This window comes from Lycorma delicatula, chromosome 13, assembly GCF_047948215.1.
Source record: "Lycorma delicatula isolate Av1 chromosome 13, ASM4794821v1, whole genome shotgun sequence".
NCBI classification, from domain to species: Eukaryota; Metazoa; Arthropoda; class Insecta; order Hemiptera; family Fulgoridae; genus Lycorma; species Lycorma delicatula.
Window position 1 is genome coordinate 1,268,192 of NC_134467.1, and position 20,876 is coordinate 1,289,067.

At 34.3% G+C, this 20,876-nt stretch overlaps 1 protein-coding gene across 4 annotated transcripts in view; it reads left to right on the top strand.

The window, feature by feature from the left end:
* The window catches only part of EcR (Ecdysone receptor), a 481,482-nt gene that overhangs the window by 443,294 nt on the left and 17,312 nt on the right, over positions 1-20,876 (top strand). For all 4 annotated transcript variants that reach the window (XM_075381840.1, XM_075381838.1, XM_075381839.1 and 1 more), the window contains 2 exons: positions 2,155-2,472; positions 17,699-17,823. In XM_075381840.1, the coding sequence (XP_075237955.1) occupies positions 2,155-2,472; positions 17,699-17,823 (443 nt within the window). The remainder of the gene's footprint in view (positions 1-2,154; positions 2,473-17,698; positions 17,824-20,876) is intronic.

Here is a 20,876-nt window from a genome sequence, read left to right on the forward strand (position 1 = left end):
ATACCGACTGTAGTTATAAAGAGCGTGTACTTCCAAGCCGATTTCATCAACCTCAATAATGTACTTGAGACGATCGTTTATAATTTAACATTTTGTCACTACATTGCTTATTTTTAGTAATAATTAAAAATCTTATGTGGACATCACATGTCCTTCCTTGTACGCCTATTAAATTTACACATACACATTTTTTTGTGCACTTCATTTAAACTTATTTCATTTGTAAGCGAGATACGATCCTCCAGTTCTGTAATAAAGTGGACAGTTACACGATCGCTGAAATATTTGTTTTTATTAACGTCAAATATTTATACGACTATTAATTCAACAATCTTACATGAGATATTAGGATAGAGTAAAAGTCCCCTTATTACTCGTATTACTAGATCTGTATTACTCGTATCTTCGTGAGATGCTGATTAATGGAAGTTTCAGATTTCTGGTGTGTCGTTAAATAAAAGTTAATAATAATTAAACTATTCCGTTTAGTGAACTCCTGTATACCGGTTACCGATGTTAATTTCATCCTAACGGTGTAAAATATTCAGTATTGGATTATTTGGTGAATAATCAAAAATGAAAAAGAAACAATCGTACAGGAAAAGAAAGATAACATGAAGAAATATAGCTCAAAAAAAACGACAAGAAGATGAATATGAAGAGGAAGAAAATGTTAAAACCAAATAAAGAATAAAAATATTAAGAGAGAATGATAAATATAAAGAAGAAGAAAATGTTAAGACCAAGAAAAGAATAAAAAGCTTAAGTGTGGATGATGAATATAAAAAGAGAAAATTTTAAAACTAGAGTACATGTACACAAGTTATGATCAGAAGAATTATAACAAATCAAAGAGCGATTAAATGATCAGCAACAAAAAACAAACGAAATGATGATCGACTACGACTTCGGAAGAATATTGTCCGACAATATCGGAGGAGTAATGAACTAAAAGATAAATTTTGGAATTTATTAAAGTCGGGCATGCATGTATATGTTGTTCTTGTGAGGGTCTATTTTTTAGTCACTCCGTAGTTAACTTTAATGTCCGTAAAATTAAACAGAAATTCCAGAACAATTAGGTAAAATTAAACTAGAAAATCCAAAAATAATACGATTCTAAATTATTATTAAATAATCAGGTGTTTCACCAAATCCTGTTACATTACATACACACTTTTTTTAAAAGCGTATAAAGTTTTATTTCACTAACAACTTTTGATTTGTTTTCATATATTTTTTTTTATTGTTGTTATTGAGTTTATTAATAATTATTGTTATTAATAAATCAATATATTTAAATAAAAAAGAGTTAAAAAAATAAATTTAAAAAATTAAAAAAAAAGGAAATGATGTCTGATTCAAATTGAAATGCCTTCCCCTTGTAAGATCCAAATATTTCATTAATTAATATTTTATTTGGCTATAACTCTGAAACCGATGAATATAAGTACCACTTATGACATATCTGTATTGCTAAAAGCTCTCAGTGAGGGCTTATTACTGCAGTTAAAAAAAGTCCAAAATCCAAATTTTTTTGATTTTGACTTTTTTGGACACTTTTGGTTTATTCTATTGCAATCAAAAGGGGAGGTGCACAACTAGATGTTACAACAGTCTTAAATCTTAGTCTTAAATTTAAAATCACCTTTCTCCCGGTTTGGCTTTATCTGATATGTGACATTTTATAGAAAGAGTCACATCGACATCTTATGGAGTTTTCCGTTGGTGGGACAGCTCATCGACGCTGGAAGATAAGCGCTACCGGATATCCGGGCAGATTGATATGCGAATCCGACTACCGGTCGTACCTCCTTGTATTCTTTAAACGATTTCTTTCTCTTCTACCTTCGATCATCATAACGTTAGACTATAAATCAACGATGAATGGTTGATCTCTGATCCGGGATCGAGAGTGAAATCCGGTCGTTTTAAAAAATTCTTCAGTTTCTTTTTTTATCACTTGTATAACGATCTATAACGTATCTTCTAGAATCAGTTGTATAAATAAATAGCGGAGTACACGCTTGTAATTTATCGTTTTAATATCGAGAAAATGTTTTCTCTTATATTAACTATTTATCGTTTTCTCGATTTTTGATCTTGCCGATTTAATTGTTAAAATACTAACTTCTGTTCGTGTTTATGTTACAGGTAGGGAAGACTTGTCACCGCCTAGTAGTTTAAACGGATATAGCAGCGTTGATAGTTGCGATGCTGCGAAAAAGAAAAAAGGTCCTGCTCCGAGACAACAAGAAGAGTTATGTCTCGTTTGCGGTGATCGTGCGTCCGGATACCATTACAATGCGTTAACGTGTGAAGGGTGTAAAGGATTCTTCAGACGCAGCATCACAAAAAATGCCGTCTACCAGTGTAAATATGGAAACAATTGTGAAATCGATATGTATATGAGGCGGAAATGTCAAGAGTGTAGGCTGAAAAAGTGCCTTAGTGTTGGTATGAGGCCGGAGTGTAAGTATTTTATTTAATTTATTTTTAAAAAATTATTATTCATATTTATTTACCTTGTTTGATACTACACGTTCTCTAATTCTTGATGAATACATTTTTAAGTTCAAGTCATAAAAATGAAACTTGATTTATTCAGTTAGGATTTAACAGTTCTTAGAACAAATCGTATTTGAATAGTGTTTATTTATTAGCTTATTCTGTGTAAATTTACATAATGAAAGTCGGTACTATATAAAAAATACATAATGAAGCTAAACAAGCTAATACAAACACAATAAAATGATATATATTCAGATTAAAAGCTATAAAAATACTTATTAAAAATGCAATGAAATTTGAATAGAGTCATGAACAAATGTCAAAATATTCTTCTGCACGATAAAATGATTTCCCTGTTTAAAGACAATAAAACTTCCTCCTGAACTTTGCCATATAATTAATCTATTTTATGCGCGGTGTAAAATTGATGAAGGGTTGAAGGAATAAGACGAGTTGTAAGCAGCTTTTGCAAATTAAATGAAGTCATACTTTGGATCATTCAGAACAACTTTCTATTAATTGTTCTGATGTGCAGCGCTGTTCATCAGGAAATTTATTAATATTTGATTTTAAGCATCGATTAATTTATATATAAGTGTATGTATGAAAATTGAAATCAAAGTTAGGTGCTGTTTAATAGTTTAGTTTTAATCATAACTATTTAGGAAATGGAGACATCCTTTGGGTGAAGGGTATACCTTTCTCCAATATTCAAGGTAAACTAGAATTTTTTTTAAAGAAATTTAACTGTCTGAAAGTATTTCTATATTTTATTAGGATTAAAATAATGCATCTTATTCTAGTGTACTAGTTTTTCTCAGAATTGTAATTCAAAAAGAACTGCCACAAGAATGTTATCTGTCATCTTTACTTTTCAATGTAATCAAATACTTGATTCAAACTATTAAATGCTGATTATACATTATTTAATTTCATATTGATATCATAAACTATCGTATTGATAAACTAACACCAAAGTAACACTCGATCGATAATCTTTTTTTTTTGCTTGATATCGTCATGTAACCTCCAAAAAAAAATTAATTCAAATTCCAATTCAAGCTATATTCAAAGTGAAACTATGTCTAACTTGTAAATGCTAATTTATTAATATTTACAACAACTTATTGATTAAACAGTTTAATAACTAAAATTTAAGTCTTGAGATGCATCGATAATCTTACCAGAAATCTTTGGTTCCTGTAAGTTCTTAATAGTTTAATCATGTTTGAGAATAGTTTTCCTATGTTTAATGAATTATTCTTTAGATGGAGAGTTTTCCATTATATCAGCCACATTACGGCCAGTTTCTTCATACTCTATATCTATAATTGTCTTTACATACAAGTCTGATAAAATGCATTTTTATATCTGTATGCTTAGCACGTTTTGAGATTAATGTTTTTACTGTTGAAATAGTGCTACCGTTTGGTTTGCTTGGCATTTCTCCCGCCGCCACCCCAAAGCACAAGACTGAACGTCTGTGCCACAAACGGCTACTGAGCCACAAAACAGTTTAGCGACCAGTGTTCTAACTAGCTCCTAGAGCTAAACTAAAAGCGTGAGCAGAATAAGTGTAGTACCATACACCGCTTGCTTGCATGTCCCACCACCCACTTGTCATATATCACTAAAGGTGCACCCTGTCAACTACTAAAACATATATGACTATCAATAATCAATTTATCTTGTCAGAGACAGCAATTCGCTGCCACGCTTATGCCGCTGAATACCAGGAAGTACTTGTCCACCATTAAAGTGCTTAAGCACTTGGAGCCTTAATCTGGCTGGTAGCCAACCATATCTCTCAGTTAGCTTCCTACAGCAGCACGGTAGGAATCTTTTCCCTTAGGTAAACTGCTGATGTCGATTGAACAAAGCAACCGCATCAAGGAACTCCCACGCAGTCCGACAATGCGACTCTTGCCACATTGACTCGCCGATTGTGAGTGGCCAATTTTCACTTTGACCTCTAAGTTCCAGGATGGCCTAAGTTCTGGCCCCCCCAAGAGCTGCGCAGTTGAATATTATGTGTTTGTTCGACTGGACTTCCCAGCAGATGCACAGCTCATCAGCTGTCAGCTGGTACCAAAACAAATACTGGTTTAAATTTACATTGTTGGAGAGTACTCAGGCTACTGCTGCCCTTAAAAATGAAGGAGAGGCATACCATCCCCCCCCCAGATCCTGTATAAATCTATACATGGACCTTCCCTTAGTCATGGCATGCCATTCTTGCTGTCATGCTTCCATTGCAAGGCTGTAAAGCCTCCTCCGCCGGTGGGAGATGAGCAACTGTTCGAAATTTAGAACTGGTGCATTGAGATGACTGTTCCGCTCTAGTACAGGCTTGGTCCAAAACCGCATCCCAAATACCTCGGCCTCCCTGTGTCTTTACAATTTCCACATCGCTGCCTGAACTTTCACCACTAAATCGATTGGGAGAGCCTTTCCTAATACAGTGGTAGCCTTGTAGGAGGTTGTTTTAAAAACTCCAGTGCATACAATTAAGGCTCTGCACTGGGCACTCCTTAAATTTTGAATAAGTGCTCAATTTCTTTCCAACCTATGCACCCAAATGGACCCCACGTAAGAGGTCATACTTTCAAAGACACCTCGGTACACCATGTACAAATAACTGCATGACAGTCCGTAATCCTTTCGAGCAATTCTCCTAAGATTGTGCATCAATCTTAGAGATCAACCTAAGAGACGGCGTCCGCCGCTACTTGCCTAATGCAGTTGCTAAACAGCAACTTCTCATCAAAAAAACCTAGGCACTTATGAACACGAACTCGGCTGATTACACAGCCTTTATTCTTAATACGGGGGTTACGACTGTAGGATAATTTCTCTGCACCCTTGAGAAACAAAAACCTTGTCTTGGGCACAGTAATCCTTAAATTTTGAATGTCCATCCTGCCTTCTGTGGTTAACAAAGCCTCCTGCGCTCTGTCTTCTAGCAGTCATGAGTTACCATGAACTAACAGGAGACAGTCATCGGCGAAAGCCTGGGCCATGACTCCTTCCAGGAATGTCAGTCCCAAAAATTCATCGATTACCAGGTTCCACAGCAAGAGACCAAGAAAGGAGCCCTGCGGTCCTCCCCATGTGACAAATTTTTCCACAACTAGGTGCGTATCCTTAAACAGAGCCTTTGCAATCAGACAAGTAGTCCCGTACTACGACCTGTAGGGCTACTGGGACATTGCGGCATTCCAACTCATAGAGGACAGAACTCCAACACAAGGAAGGAAATGACAATATGCCAAATTAGCTGCCTCTATGACAATAAAAATTGCCAAAACATATTTACAGTATGTGCATTCCACCTCAGCAAGAGCATTTAAGATGCAGTCCTCGGTGCCAACCCATTTCATGAAGCCATACTGGCCTCGATTTAGAAATGAATTCATATTGATGCTTTCCCAGAGCCGTTACACAACCTGCCTTTCAAGCAACTTGCTGATTACTGGCAAGAGGGTCGATAACTACTGGCCTCCCTCAGATCCTTTCCTGATTTTAAGAGCACCCTCACCAAAGCCAACTTTCAACAAGTGAGAAAGCAACCCCACTTTAGGCACCCTGAGAACAGTCTGCCAAGTGGCTCTCTTATGACAGACAGCATATGAAAGAAAATATCTGGGTCAAGTTGGTCAATCCCCGATGCCTTTCTCACTGCCGAACTCTTTACAGAATAAGAGTAAATCTGATTACATAGTAAGTCTTTACTCTTTCTTGCATCACTGGTAATTAATGCGTCATCAGTAAACAATAAGAAATATACATCTTTGGAACAGTATAAACAGTAGTCATACCTTTGGAAACCATTTTTTTCCATTACCTCATTAAATATGTCATTCCAGCACTTTGTTATACTTTTAAATCCATACAAAGCACAATTTAACTTCAATATTTCTACAAAATATTTAACCCCTTGTGGCTTTTATTGTAAACATCAAAAAAAGTAGTTCCGTTTAAAAACCAGTTGGAACATATATTTATTTCAATGTCCAATCATTTCTCACAGCTTGGGAGAGTAAAATCCTTAAAGTTGACATCCTACAGACTGGAGCATAAGAAAACTTATCGAATTCATCTTCTTTTGTAATTGAAAACCTTTTGTTTCAAGTCGTGCCTTCTTATACTGCCTTCTTTAATCTTAAATACCCATTTTATATCAATAGCAACCTTGCCATTAGGCAATTTTGCAGGTGACCACATACCTAGTTTTTGATCACTATCTAGTTCATTTTTAATACTGATTTTCTAATCAGATATCTTAGCAGCATTTGAGGTTCTTCTGTTTGTGACAACAGACAGTATACCGTATACAATTCATAGTTGCGTAGATAAACCAGCATAGTATCTTAATATTTGTTTCATCATTTTCCTTTTCATTACCATCTTGGTAAATCTCTTTATTACTAGAGAATTTTTTTAAATTCAACTTCTTTATATTATTTTTCTTTTGTTGCCGTAATTTTATTTGAACTGAAATCTCTCAATTCTCCAATCTGGTGTAATTGATGTTAGTCTTTGAATTCCAGTGCAGTCAAACCTGAGATCTCTCAGGTATCAACAGTCTATAACCACATCCACAGAAGCAAATCATTACAGCACATTTGGCCAGTAAACATATTTTATTAAATTTTGGTAACACTATGTAACAAGTCCTACTACCAAGTATTCTTAGTTTTGTAATATCTTGCCATTCATTCTCCAGAAGAGATGAAGTAACACCCTTTTCTAATACTGAAGAAGGGGATCTATTTAGTTCATAAACATTGCATCTTAATGCTCATCCCACAAAAAATTAGGCTTTCCTGAATCTATAAAATTAGATCTAACCATGTTAAGTAGTGTCCTATTCATTCATTCATTCAGATTTTCCATTCATTTGTGGGCTGTAACTCATAGTGTATTCTAATTTAATACCTTTAGATCTGGCAAAACTTTTACACGGATCAGAAGTGAATTTACTACTATTGTCCATTCTTACACATTTCATGTGCACCCCATGCTGCCATTCTAATTCCCTGATGTAATCAGTCAAGTTTGTTTCATCTCCAGCTTTAGTTTTTGTTAGATGAACAATTGTGTATTGTCTAGCTAGCAAATTACGAAAAGTTATCGACTATGATTTGAAAATATTTTTTATCGTTGTATGTGTTAGTGGGTTGACAGGCCTATAAATGTAAGATTGTATTAATTCTTCAATATGTTTAGTTTTTTTGTCTTACTTGTAAAAAGGCAGATTGGTTGATTTACCATTCAAATACACTACATTTTCATTTTTGAAAGGCAGTCCTGACTGGCGTAGGTCTTCATAATTTAAATTTTCTAAACGACACTGCCTGACATTTTCTTCAAATGATTGTAGTACAATGTAACACTGTCCTTCTGTTTTTTAGAATATTGGCTTTTAATACCTACAATCCTTTCTCATAGTCACAAAATGTTTTAAAATTAAATCCATTTATTAACATATAATCTTTGTCGAATATCAACTGATAATGCTTTGAAACCGACTTACTTAAAGTTAACAGATTATGCTTCAATCAGTGCCTTTACTTTTATAGTTCTGTTTTGACAGGAAATTCTTAGTTTACCCTTATTGAGTAGCTTCCATTACTTTGCCATTTGCAATGTAGACAGTCACTTTTTGATCTAATGTTTCTACATCAAACATTTCATCTTGAGTTCTTCTTTCAATATATGATCCCTTGTCCCCAAGTCTATAATAAATAGATCATTGCAAGATGATCCAATATGTTCTTTACTAGCTATAAAAATTATTTCAGATGAATTTTGTGCAAAGTTTGTGGTTAAACCTGTACTTTTACACTACTATCATGCCCATTACATTGACTGCATAATGGCCTAACACGTCTTCTTTTACATCAAAGAGTATTTTTTTTTTGGACTCTGGACTATATAGTGGTTTCTATCACCACAATTTTAACAACTACTACTACTACTAGTTGCTTTGAAGCTTACTTCAGACTCTGATGTTTAATTTGAAGAGTACTTGGCTTTTAATTTTATCTCTTCATTATATAACCTTGCTTTTACAAAATCAGTTTTAATTCAGGTTGTGCCTCTAAAGTTGTTATAACTGTATCATATTCTTTTGAAAATGAAAGCAACAGATGAATACCTTATCCGATTCAGTAATCTTGAACCCAACTCTCTTCTGACTCATGAGTAATTATATCAAGCTTCAGAAAATGGTCTTCTAAGTTAACTCAATGACTACACTTCAGTTCATCAATTTTTACTACAAAGTTAGTTTACTAAATGGTCTTGAATGAACAAATATCAACCATACAGCCATCATCATTTCTTTTGTCATCTTAGCGTCTTTAATTTGCCAGTTTCACCTTGTGTTACTATGGTCTTCTCTTTTGAATCTGTAATGGGAAAATCCTTTTTTTTAATCGCTTCTGTTGGTTAGTCTTCATCCAACATCAATTTGTTTGCTTTTTAATAATGATCAGATTCTAAATTTCCAAATGTTAAAATTAGTTCCCGATAAAACATGTACTCTAATATTCATGCCTGACAGTATCCCGACTATGAAACAAATGACCTGACACTTTATAGGTTATCCAAGCGGTCTAATTTTTATCCGAAAACATTGCCTTCTTATAATAACTATTGGGCTTATCTAGGGTTATCTGAACCCCATAACCTGTAATAGGTTTTCAATAAACATTGAATATCAGTTGCAATAAGCATTTACTTGTATTATCGACTAAATGAACAAGACTCTTATTTTTACAACTACAACATATAACATTAACCAACAACTTAAAATACTTTGAACTATATATCGAGCGGTACTAATTCAATACATCAATATCAAACAGTATCGATAAACATTAACAGAAAAAGAATTGTAGTTTGCATAAGGACATAAAGATCGTATGGAATAATAATGTTGCAGTTATCAGAAGATACATAAAATCAATACACAATGAAATAACAATTCTAAAGATGATAAAGTCCAGATATTTTTGTACTTATTAAGTATACATGAAACAGCGTGCAAAGATGTCAAGTTAATCTAATTAGTAGCTTCGATTTAAAAACTCATCAGCAAAGTATTGTTATTTATTTAAAAGGAAATCTTTTAATTTAAATTTTAAATAAATCGGTTGAAAGATCTTGTCAACAACGGTTATGTAAGTATTAAAAACAGAATTTGAAGGTGAATAAGCTCCACTATTGTAATGGAAAATGCTGTATAAATGAAAATAGTTGTAGTGGCTGGTTTATCATGAGAAAATATTGTTAATTCAGTTTTATTTCCTTGTACGAAGTAAAGGAAGTACTGTAATCATAAAAAATTTCAGTTTTCAGATTTCAACAGAAATATCTATTTTGTATCCATTTTCACTAGTATCAGTGTAATGTCTGTATGTGTGTATGTATCTCGCGCATAACTCAAAAATGATTAGCCGTAGATTGTTGAAATTTTGTATTTAGAACTGTTGTAACATCTAGTTGTGCACCACCTCTTTTGATTGCAATTGACAGGGCCAAAAATGCGTATACAGTCAGGCCTCTAAATAAATTTGGATTTTCTACTTTCTCTTAACTGCAGTAATAAGCTCTCATCGAGAGATTTTCAACGATATATCATAAGCGGTACTTATTTTCATCGGTTCCAGAGTTATAGCCAAATAAAATTTTAATTAATGAAATATTTTGATTACAAGGGGAAGGCACATCGGTTCGTATCTGACTTCATATACATATATTTTTTTTAAACTTTTTACTTAAATTTAAATATATTGATTTATTAATAATTATTAACCTGTGATTCTAAACAAAATATTTAACAATAAATAATAATTTGATAATACAAAAAAAAAATATATGAAAAATAAAACCAGAAGATATTAGTGAAGTAAAATTATATGTACTTTTCATTTTAGTTCAAAAATTTTTACAATCAGAGAGAGGTTAATAATTATTAATAAATCAACATATTTAAATTTAAAAAAAATATTTATATGAAGTCTTGAACGAATATGTGCTTGGTTACTGATCCGACATGTTCTCACTTACCCCACATGTCTTCTAGAGTGATGTGAAACAAAATTAGTATATAAACTAATATAAAATGCTGATACAGACACCACAAAAAAATATGATGCTATGTGGTGTCCACCACAATGCAATTGTGTTAACTCTCCACTTTATTAAAGAATTAGAGGATCGTATCTCACTTTCAAATGAGATAAGTGTAGATGAAGTGCAGCAAAAAATGCGTATATGTAATTTAATAGGAGTAAAGGAAGTCATGTGCTGTCTACACCAGATTTTTTTAGAAGTGAAAGATTATATTATTTCCTAAAGATGTGATTTTTAAGTATAAAAGTACTGAAAAATCAGAATTTTTAATTTATTAAAAACGACTCTAAAATATTTATGACCTTAAGCGATGATCTGACTACCAATTTTTGTTAACGAGAACTCTTTGTAGTAATTTAATGTGGCCTTAAGGTGTTATATTTACATACATTGTAGTATACATCAGCATAATTTATATTTACTAGCGATGCAAAGATTAGCGGTGAAGGTTTCCAGAGGGGAAAAACATTGTTGCAGTTGATCTTGTTACCGATTAGATCAGTTTGATTTTTCACGGTATCTTATTGACTTGTGAATGTAAAAAGGGCTAAAGGAAGAATTTTAGAGCAGAGTAACAATCCAAGGGAGAAAATCAATTCTAGGTCAAGGAGATGTGTAGCATAGTATATTTATACCTTAGTACATATTTTTTAATGATATGACATTTATAAGCTTGCCATTTATAAATCGATCATCAGAATGTAAATAATTTAAAATTAAAAATATTCTCAATATTTTTAGTATATTTATTTAGTAGATTATGGCTAGCTTTTTAGTAATTACAGTTTAAATAAAGAAATATCTGATTTTTTTTAAACTGGATATTTGATCGATGTGAAAATAACACTTTAATTGTTATATTGAAATTTTACTGCACAATATGAATAATCTTTGTGCATTTCATTGCTGTAATAGGTAATTTTTTTAAAATGTTACGTAAAGTGGCATTAGAAGTTTGAAATTCTTTCTTTCCTTAAGCAAATAATTTTAGAAAAAAATTTAATGAAGGACTTTGTAACAAAACGGGTCACTTCTTAAAATAATTAGCTTGGTTGAAAAGAAAGGGCAGAAGAGGCAAGGGATTTCTCACAGTGAATAAACATTTCAGGAAATACTTTATGAAAGAAATGTATCTTTGGTTAAACAATTTTTTCATTTATATTAGTACTATTGGAACTAATCACAGATACTGTTTAGTCTGTTTAGGAACATGCTTATCGGTCTAAATGATGGAGCATTCAAAAATTTACTAAGAAATTGAAATGTAAATAGATAAAATGTCATATGTTCATAGCTTATTCTTTCTTTTTTGGCAATTGCATTGCGCTTAAATTTAGAAGGGATTGAAAAACTTGATTTCATAAGATAGGCTTTTAAGACAAGCCGGTTGGCTAATTTTGAAGTCACAAAGAGGAAAAGTGTTCACAGGCTGATTACATAAAATAAAGATGTGTACAAAGCACATCATCAAACTCTTCATGCAGACTGCAAACTCATCATGCTCTTTGGAGTTTATCTGTGTTCACAGAACCAAAAAATAAAAAGTAGATGGACAAGTGAGAAATGACAATCTGTTCATGGAGAAATAGCAGCTCAAAACAAACATCATAGGTTGATGATTTTCTTTTTCTGATAATCCAAATACTACTCGCCTCCACAAATTGATACCCGATTAAACAAAATTTTATCTCTTACCTTCATATATCTTTGTTAGCATGTTGGCTTCTAAATCAGCTGAGCTCTGGTTTGATTCTCGGTAAGGATTTGGTATTTTTCACTTATGATTTTATCCATTTAATCTTCATTGTTAAAATTCATGTGAACACACATCTGAAGTCTTAATAGTAAAAGTGAAAAATGGAATCCAAATTGTAAATATGTACAGATTCATATAAAATATAATTCATATAAATAAATCAAATATGTACTATTATTAAATTTTCATCTCCTTTTACGTGTTTAATTGCTTCATCAATCTCTTCGTATACACACTCTACCTCATCATCATCATGGGCGCTTGTAGGCATATAGACGTTAACAATTGTTGTCGGTTTAGGTTTTGATTTTATCCTTAATACAATGCTATTTAATTAAAACTAGTTTAGTATTCCAATTAATACTATTATTTTAAAGTACTTTAAATAATTATCTTTTTTACTCATTTTATTGCTGCAGCTTCTAAATTCCAAAGTCGCTGTCGTCAGTTGATTCTGAAGAGTTTGTGTCCAATTCTGAATTCACATTTATCACACAATTGTCAATGTGTATGTACATCATATAAATGTTCATCTTCAATGTATTTTTTTTCAACTTTGACAACATGCTCGCAGACAATGCTCCAATCAGCTTCAGACATTTTATGAAATTCCTCTTCAGCTAAAAGAACATCAGAGATGTTAAAATTTGTATTTCTTTAGCTACTTGACTCCAAATCATTTTGATGGTATTTAAGTCAGAGTGATAAGGTGGCAACTGTAGAACTGTGCGAGCATAATTTTCAAAAATGTCATCTGTTAGAAATTTCTTTTGATTTTCTTTGTGTAATTGTATAATATCATATAATTCAGTCTTCGTCATAGCAGGAGAACAATTAATTTGTTGTTCAGTTAAACATTTTATCATATTGCTTTTTAAAGAGTTAGAATTTGCCTGCTTTTGTAGGAGAACATTGTGATATGATGCATTATCTAGTACAATGACTGACCGAGGTGACAAGTTGGGGATATAATTGTTCCGTAACCGTGTCATGTACTTTTCGAAGTCCATTGATTTGTGATAATTTCCTTTCTTATTTGACTCATACATAATTAAAGCGTTGTTAATGAATTCTTTATTACAACTGGCATGAACAATTATTAATAGTGAGCCCTTAGACACCTTACTGGTGTTTACAGTCCCTCGTAAAGGTCTGTTGTGTCTACCCATGATTTTGGTGTCACATGATGACTGTGAATGTAGGTTTCATCTGTGTATACAGTCGGTCTTCCTTCCTCGTGAAACAGGGAAATTTGTCATAGAAATTTCATTCTTTGCATTTTAATGTCGTGCTGTTCTATCAGTATTTTCTGGTTGTCTTCTGTTTTTTCCATCTAAATCCCATTTTACATAATATTCTCCTTGAAGATCTTTCACTCCCTTTGAAATTAATTTCACTTTCGCCGGCTTTTGCATAATTCTCTTCACAGTAGGAACACATTTTTCGGTTATATAAAATTTATTTATCAAATGCCTCAAAGCATCCACGTCAAACAAATCTAAATTGCACACAGTACTGGGATGATTTACACGTTTTCTTGAGGAAACAAACAAGAATGGCTTCTCAGTTTCATTTGATTTCCCTTCGGCTATAATTCTCATGGACTGTTCGTTTTGATACTATTGTCGCTTGAACAACCATATTCAGCCCTTCAGTTTTCCTCACTATTCCGGTTTTGACATTGTTTTGTAAAAAGATTGTAAACACCGAATACAATTTCCCTCAACTAACTACAAACTACTGTACCTTTTCCTCCTAACTTGGGCATTTAAAAAGAAAATAACCGCATTGAATATTGAAAATTTAAATGACTGACTTGATGACAAAGCCTTAAATGAAAACAAAACAAATAGTAAAAATAAATCATTAACTGCTGCTATTCACTTCATTAAGTAAAATATACACCACAATAAATGTTTCTATAATAACCGATTCTAGAACATAATTACAATCGATGTGTGATATATGATTCTTCACAGTGCAATGATTAGAGCAGATTAAAAATAACTAAACGAAATTCTTAGGATTGCATGTTGTGTTTACAACAACTCATAAATAGCATGTTAGTCATGTATTATAAAATAGAATATAAAATGTGTTTCTTCCAAGAAAAAAATACAACTTGTTTCACATTTATGTTTTATTTCTGTACATACATATAGTAGGAATTAGTGAGGTTCGGTGGGAAGAGGAAGGCGACTTTTGGTCGGGTGACTTTAGAGTAATTAACTCAGCGTCAAATAATGGGCAGGCAGGAGTAGGTTTCGTGATGAACAAGAAAATAGGGAGGAGAGTGGAGTATTTCAAGACGCATAGCGATAGAGTCATTGTAATAAGGATAAATTCAAAACCTAAACCGACAACGATTGTTAACGTCTATATGCCTACAAGCGCCCATGATGATGATGAGGTAGAATGTGTATACGAAGAGATTGATGAAGCAATTAAACACGTAAAAGGAGATGAAAATTTAATAATAGTTGGAGATTGGAATGCAAGCATTGGAAAAGGCAAGGAAGGAAATATAGTGGGTGAATACGGGCTGGGCAAAAGGAATGAAAGAGGGGACCGACTTACAGAGTTTTGCACGAAGTATAATTTAGTAATTGCCAACACCCAATTTAAAAATCATAATAGAAGAATATACACTTGGAAAAAGCCAGGCGATACTGCAAGGTATCAGATAGATTATATCATGGTTAAGCAAAGATTTAGAAATCAACTCGTGGACTGCAAAACTTACCCTGGAGCAGACATTGATAGCGACCATAATTTGGTGATAATGAAATGTAGATTGGGGTTTAAAAACCTGAAGAAAAGGTGTCAGATGAATCGGTGGAATTTAGAGAAGCTTGAGGAAGAGGAGGTAAAGAAGATTTTTGAGGAGGACATCGCAAGAGGTCTGAGTAAAAAAGATAAGATAGAAAATGTAGAAGAAGAATGGGAGAATGTTAAAAAGGAAATTCTTAAATCAGCAGAAGCAAACTTAGGCGGAATAAAGAGAACTGGTAGAAAACCTTGGGTTTCAGACGATATATTGCAGCTGATGGATGAACGTAGAAAATATAAGAATGCTAATGATGAAGAAAGTAAAAGGAACTATCGGCAATTAAGAAATGCTATAAACAGGAAGTGCAAACTGGCGAAAGAAGAGTGGATTAAAGAAAAGTGTTCAGAAGTGGAAAGAGAAATGAATATTGGTAAAATAGACGGAGCATACAGGAAAGTTAAGGAAAATTTTGGGGTACATAAATTAAAATCTAATAATGTGTTAAACAAAGATGGTACACCTATATATAATACGAAAGGTAAAGTTGATAGATGGGTGGAATATATTGAAGAGTTATACGGAGGAAATGAATTAGAAAATGGTTTTATAGAGGAAGAAGAGGAAGTTGAGGAGGATGAAATGGGAGAAACAATACTGACAATACTGAATTTAAGTGAGCATTAAAAGATTTAAATGGCAGAAAGGCTCCTGGAATAGACGGAATACCTGTAGAATTACTGCGCAGTGCAGGGGAGGAGGCGATTGATAGATTATACAAACTGGTGTGTAATATTTATGAAAAAGGAGAATTTCCGTCAGACTTCAAAAAAAGTGTTATAGTAATGATACCAAAGAAATCAGGGGCAGATAAATGTGAAGAATACAGAACAATTAGTTTAACTAGTCATGCATCAAAAATCTTAACTAGAATTCTATACAGAAGAATTGAGAGGAGAGTGGAGGAAGTGTTAGGAGAAGACCAATTTGGTTTCAGGAAAAGTATAGGGACAAGGGAAGCAATTTTAGGCCTCAGATTAATAGTAGAAGGAAGATTAAAGAAAAACAAACCAACATACTTGGCGTTTATAGACCTAGAAAAGGCATTCGATAACGTAGACTGGAATAAAATGTTCAGCATTTTAAAAAAATTAGGGTTCAAATGCAGAGATAGAAGAACAATTGCTAACATGTACAGGAACCAAACAGCAACAGTAGCAATTGAAGAACATAAGAAAGAAGCCATAATAAGAAAGGGAGTCCGACAAGGATGTTCTCTATCTCCGTTACTTTTTAATCTTTACATGGAACTAGCAGTTAATGAGGTTAAAGAACAATTTAGATTCGGAGTAACAGTACAAGGTGAAAAGATAAAGATGCTACGATTTGCTGATGATATAGTAATTCTAGCCGAGAATAAAAAGGATTTAGAAGAAACAATGAACGGCATAGATGAAGTCCTACGCAAGAACTATCGCATGAAAATAAACAAGAACAAAACAAAAGTAATGAAATGTAGTAAAAATAACAAAGATGGACCGCTGAATGTGAAAATAGGAGGAGAAAAGATTATGGAGGTAGAAGAATTTTGTTATTTGGGAAGTAGAATTACTAAAGATGGACGAAGCAGGAGCGATATAAAATGCCGAATAGCACAAGCTAAACGAGCCTTCAGTAAGAAATATAATTTGTTTACATCAAAAATTAATTTAAATGTCAGGAAAAGATTTTTGAAAGTGTATGTTTGGAGTGTCGCTTTATATGGAAGTGAAACTTGGACAATCGGAGTATCTGAGAAGAAAAGATTACAAGCTTTTGAAATGTGGTGCTATAGGAGAATGTTAAAAATCAGATGGGTGGATAAAGTGACAAATGAAGTGGTATTGCGGCAAATAGATGAAGAAAGAAGCATTTGGAAAAATATAGTTAAAAGAAGAGACAGACTTATAGGCCACATACTAAGGCATCCTGGAATAGTCGCTTTAATATTGGAAGGACAGGTAGAAGGAAAAAATTGTGTAGGCAGGCCACGTTTGGAATATGTAAAACAAATTGTTAGGGATGTAGGATGTAGAGGGTATACTGAAATGAAACGACTAGCACTAGATAGGGAATCTTGGAGAGCTGCATCAAACCAGTCAAATGACTGAAGACAAAAAAAAAAAAAAAAGCATTGTATTTATTTTTGGTTATAAATATTATCTATATTAAACTGACAATGTTTTCAGTTGGCCTAGTACTGTGCCAAATAGTGCTAGTAGTTTTTTGTGCCAACTTAATGCTAATAATTCTACCACAATAATACATTAAAAATATCCTGAAAACAAACAACACAAGTGTTAAAATATAATTATACTTTTACTAATTATTTTTTTCAAGAATAATCTGTTGTAGTGATAGAAAATTTCCCCTTTTCATTTTAATACCAAAATTGATTGTTACTGTTTTGTACTTGGCTACCTTTCATATTAAGTTATATACCTTTTACCCATTTAAAAATGTGAATTTTGTTTATTTTATAGGTGTGGTGCCAGAGTATCAGTGTGCAGTAAAAAGAAAAGAAAAAAAGGCTCAAAAAGACAAAGACCGACCAAATTCAACGACAAATGGTTCACCAGATTTTAAAATGGAACCAGAACCACAAAGGGTAATTTTTTTATTATTTCATTTAAAAGTTTAGTAATTTTATTTTTATAGTAGAAATTGACTACGTAATTAAATCATGATGTTCTTTGCCTTGTACAAAGGTTGTTTTGTAAATAAACAAGAATTAATTGTCTCTGATGTTGCATTGGTTGTAATGTGTTCAGATATGTTTAAAACATGCTACTTGTACTAATCTGAGCCTTTCCCCACTTCGATCTGTTACTATCATGATGCCCAAAAAAGAAGTACTAAGTAGTCTTTTGTATCGTAAAATTTCTCTTAAATAAAGAGTTCAAGACTTTTGACATTTTTACCGATCTACATTTTCAGGAATGTATATTAATTACATGTAATGTAATTTCTGTGTAATAAATTATCAAGCAAATAAGTAAATAAAGAATGGGTTGAAAAATAACCTCATTTACTCAGTGACCATGATCCAGAAGAAAGATGGTTTCAGTGCTGAGGTTGGGCACATGTCCTCAACCTGCAAAGGACTCGACTGCACTGAACTGTGTTTTAATTGCGAACAGAAGAGATACCAGCGAGCCCAGTACACCAGCCCAAGAAAGTGTGCGATTTGTGATTCGTAGGGCCACAAGATGGATGATTGACCGAAAATGAAGTTTCTCCTTTTAAATACGATCAGAAGGAGGTGTTCACTTGATGTCTGTTGGGAGGTGGCCCTCAACCACTCTGCCGAGGTGGTTCTCCTCTTCAAGCCGCCTCTCTCAATCATTCTGTGTTTGGTGTGGTTATTGGAAAGTGCATCGACAGCAACATTTGGCCTTTTGAGACCTGGTGTACCATTAGTATCCAGTGGCTCTGGGAATGGTTTTATTTGGGCAAACCTCGGAGTGTTGACAGTTTTTCCATGCTACTGCTTGCTGAACTCTGGCATGAAGAGGTTTATATTGTTCTTAGATGATCTGTTCCTGGAGGTTTGTCGACATCGAGATGGAAATTTGGTGGTCTCAGGGGATTTCAATGCAAAGGCTATTGAGTTCACAGGCTCTGTCAATGATCTTCGTGGGTTTTATCTTCGGGATCAAGCTGTGGCCATGGGCCTTATATACATTAATGAGCAAGCTTCAGCATTTGCAAGAGGATCTTTGTACTCGGCAATAGAGCTGACATTTGTTTCTGGGGCGAGAGTGAACGATTATATGATTATATGAGCTGAAGTGACTTAGAATCGATGTCCAACCACCTAATCATTGAGTTCAAGACTTGCTATTCCACAGGGATCTTGCAAACAGACAGGATAATAGTCTCTAAATGTGGTTGCATTCGTTTTGGTGAAAATATCCAGGCCCGCCTTGCTGGTACATTGTCACCGATGGACTTGGTGATGATCGTGCAGGAGTGTACCTCATCAGGCATGTTTGTTCGTTATAATCTGTCTCGACATGTTTATTGGTAGAATGATGAGATTGCTCGCCTTAGGAGAGAGATATGGGTGGCCAGGAGGACGTTTCAATGGCCTGCAAGATGTTCAGTCCTTGGCCTTGGTTCTCAAGATGTTCAGTCCTTGGTGTATGTTTTCTATACATGTGCGAGAGACATCTGATCATGCAGGAGCGATAGTGTGGGCACTGAGTAGTCTCTTGGGCAATGTGGTCGGCCCCCGGTCATCCAAAAGAGGAAGTTGTACGCTCATGTAATCAATTCTGTAATGCTATATGGGTATTGTTTGGTCAAAAGCTCTGAGATGCAATTAAAATCGGCGGGTACTGGAGGGTGTGCAGAGGCAGATTGCTCTCCCTGTCATTTTGGCATACTCTTCAGTTTCACTGAGGCAGTCTTAGTAATTGCAGGCATCCCTACATTTAAAGAACTAGCCAGGATGAAGAATTTTGGAGGAGCTGACAGGAGTGATATGCAGAGGCGGTTGTTCCAAGAATGGTAGGTCCACTGGGACCTGTCTCCACAGGGTGATGGACACATCGTCTTATCCAGCTGATCGAGCCTTGGGCTAACCACAGCTTTGGTGAGATCACCTACTGGTTGACCCAATTTTTATCTGTCCACAGCATGTTTTGGGTGTACTTACATAGCAGGAGGAGAGCTGACGACTCCTTTTGTCTTTCTTGTGGAGAGCTCGATACACTGGAACACGCCGTGTTTGACTGCCGGACGTGGGCTGCTGAACATTCCTGATGTGATTGGTGACTGGGCCCCTTACTGTTGACACAGTCATAGACTGTATGTTATCAGGGGCAGACAGGTTTCGTGCGGTAATTGACTTTGCGACACGGTTACTCCAGCACAAAGCCAGGATGGATGGGGCGGCAAGGGGTTGAGGGACAGCTTCGTGCGGAGCTCCCATTTGTCTGTGCTTGCACAGATGGGCGGCGGTAATGAGGCACTGGAACTCCCCCATCCCTTTGCAAAAAAAGACCAAGACCCAGTGTGAGTGCCCTAGACAGGATGCTCTCACTAGAGGCATTGGCATCAAGATTAAGTTCGGCTTCTAGGGTGGGGTCCAGGAACGACATAGTCGAAGCTTGGATACCCTGCCCTAGGGGCTAGAGGCAGGCAATGAAAAGATCTAACCGGCAGGCTGACTAGACTTATGGCCGGCAGACAAGGAGGCCCATTTGAGTAGACAATCTCCTGGGCTGTGCTTTGCTTAATTGTGGATCCGGCCCAGGGGGTAGGGTGAAAAAAAAAACCTCTGACATTGGGATAGAGACAGATGAGGAGATCGAGTCGGTCAGCAAATAATTATTGCTCAGAAATTATTCAAGTTAAAAATTATTGTAAGGAGTGTTGTGTAATCAATCATGGATTAAAGTAAAAAGAAGAATTAAGAAGAAATTATAATAAAAGAGGTAAAAAGAGGTCATGAAAGTAGAAAGAAGAAGAATGCAGTATTTACTTTATCGACAAAGAAAAAACTTTTTTGCTTGTGTTTATTTTGTATTGCGTACCTAAACATAATTTCATTAAATTTTTCTTGTCTTCTTGGTGAAGCGGATCGGTTACCAACAATTAGTATACGTTAGCATCATTTATTACAAAATGTTGTTATTGGTATTTGTCACCGAACAT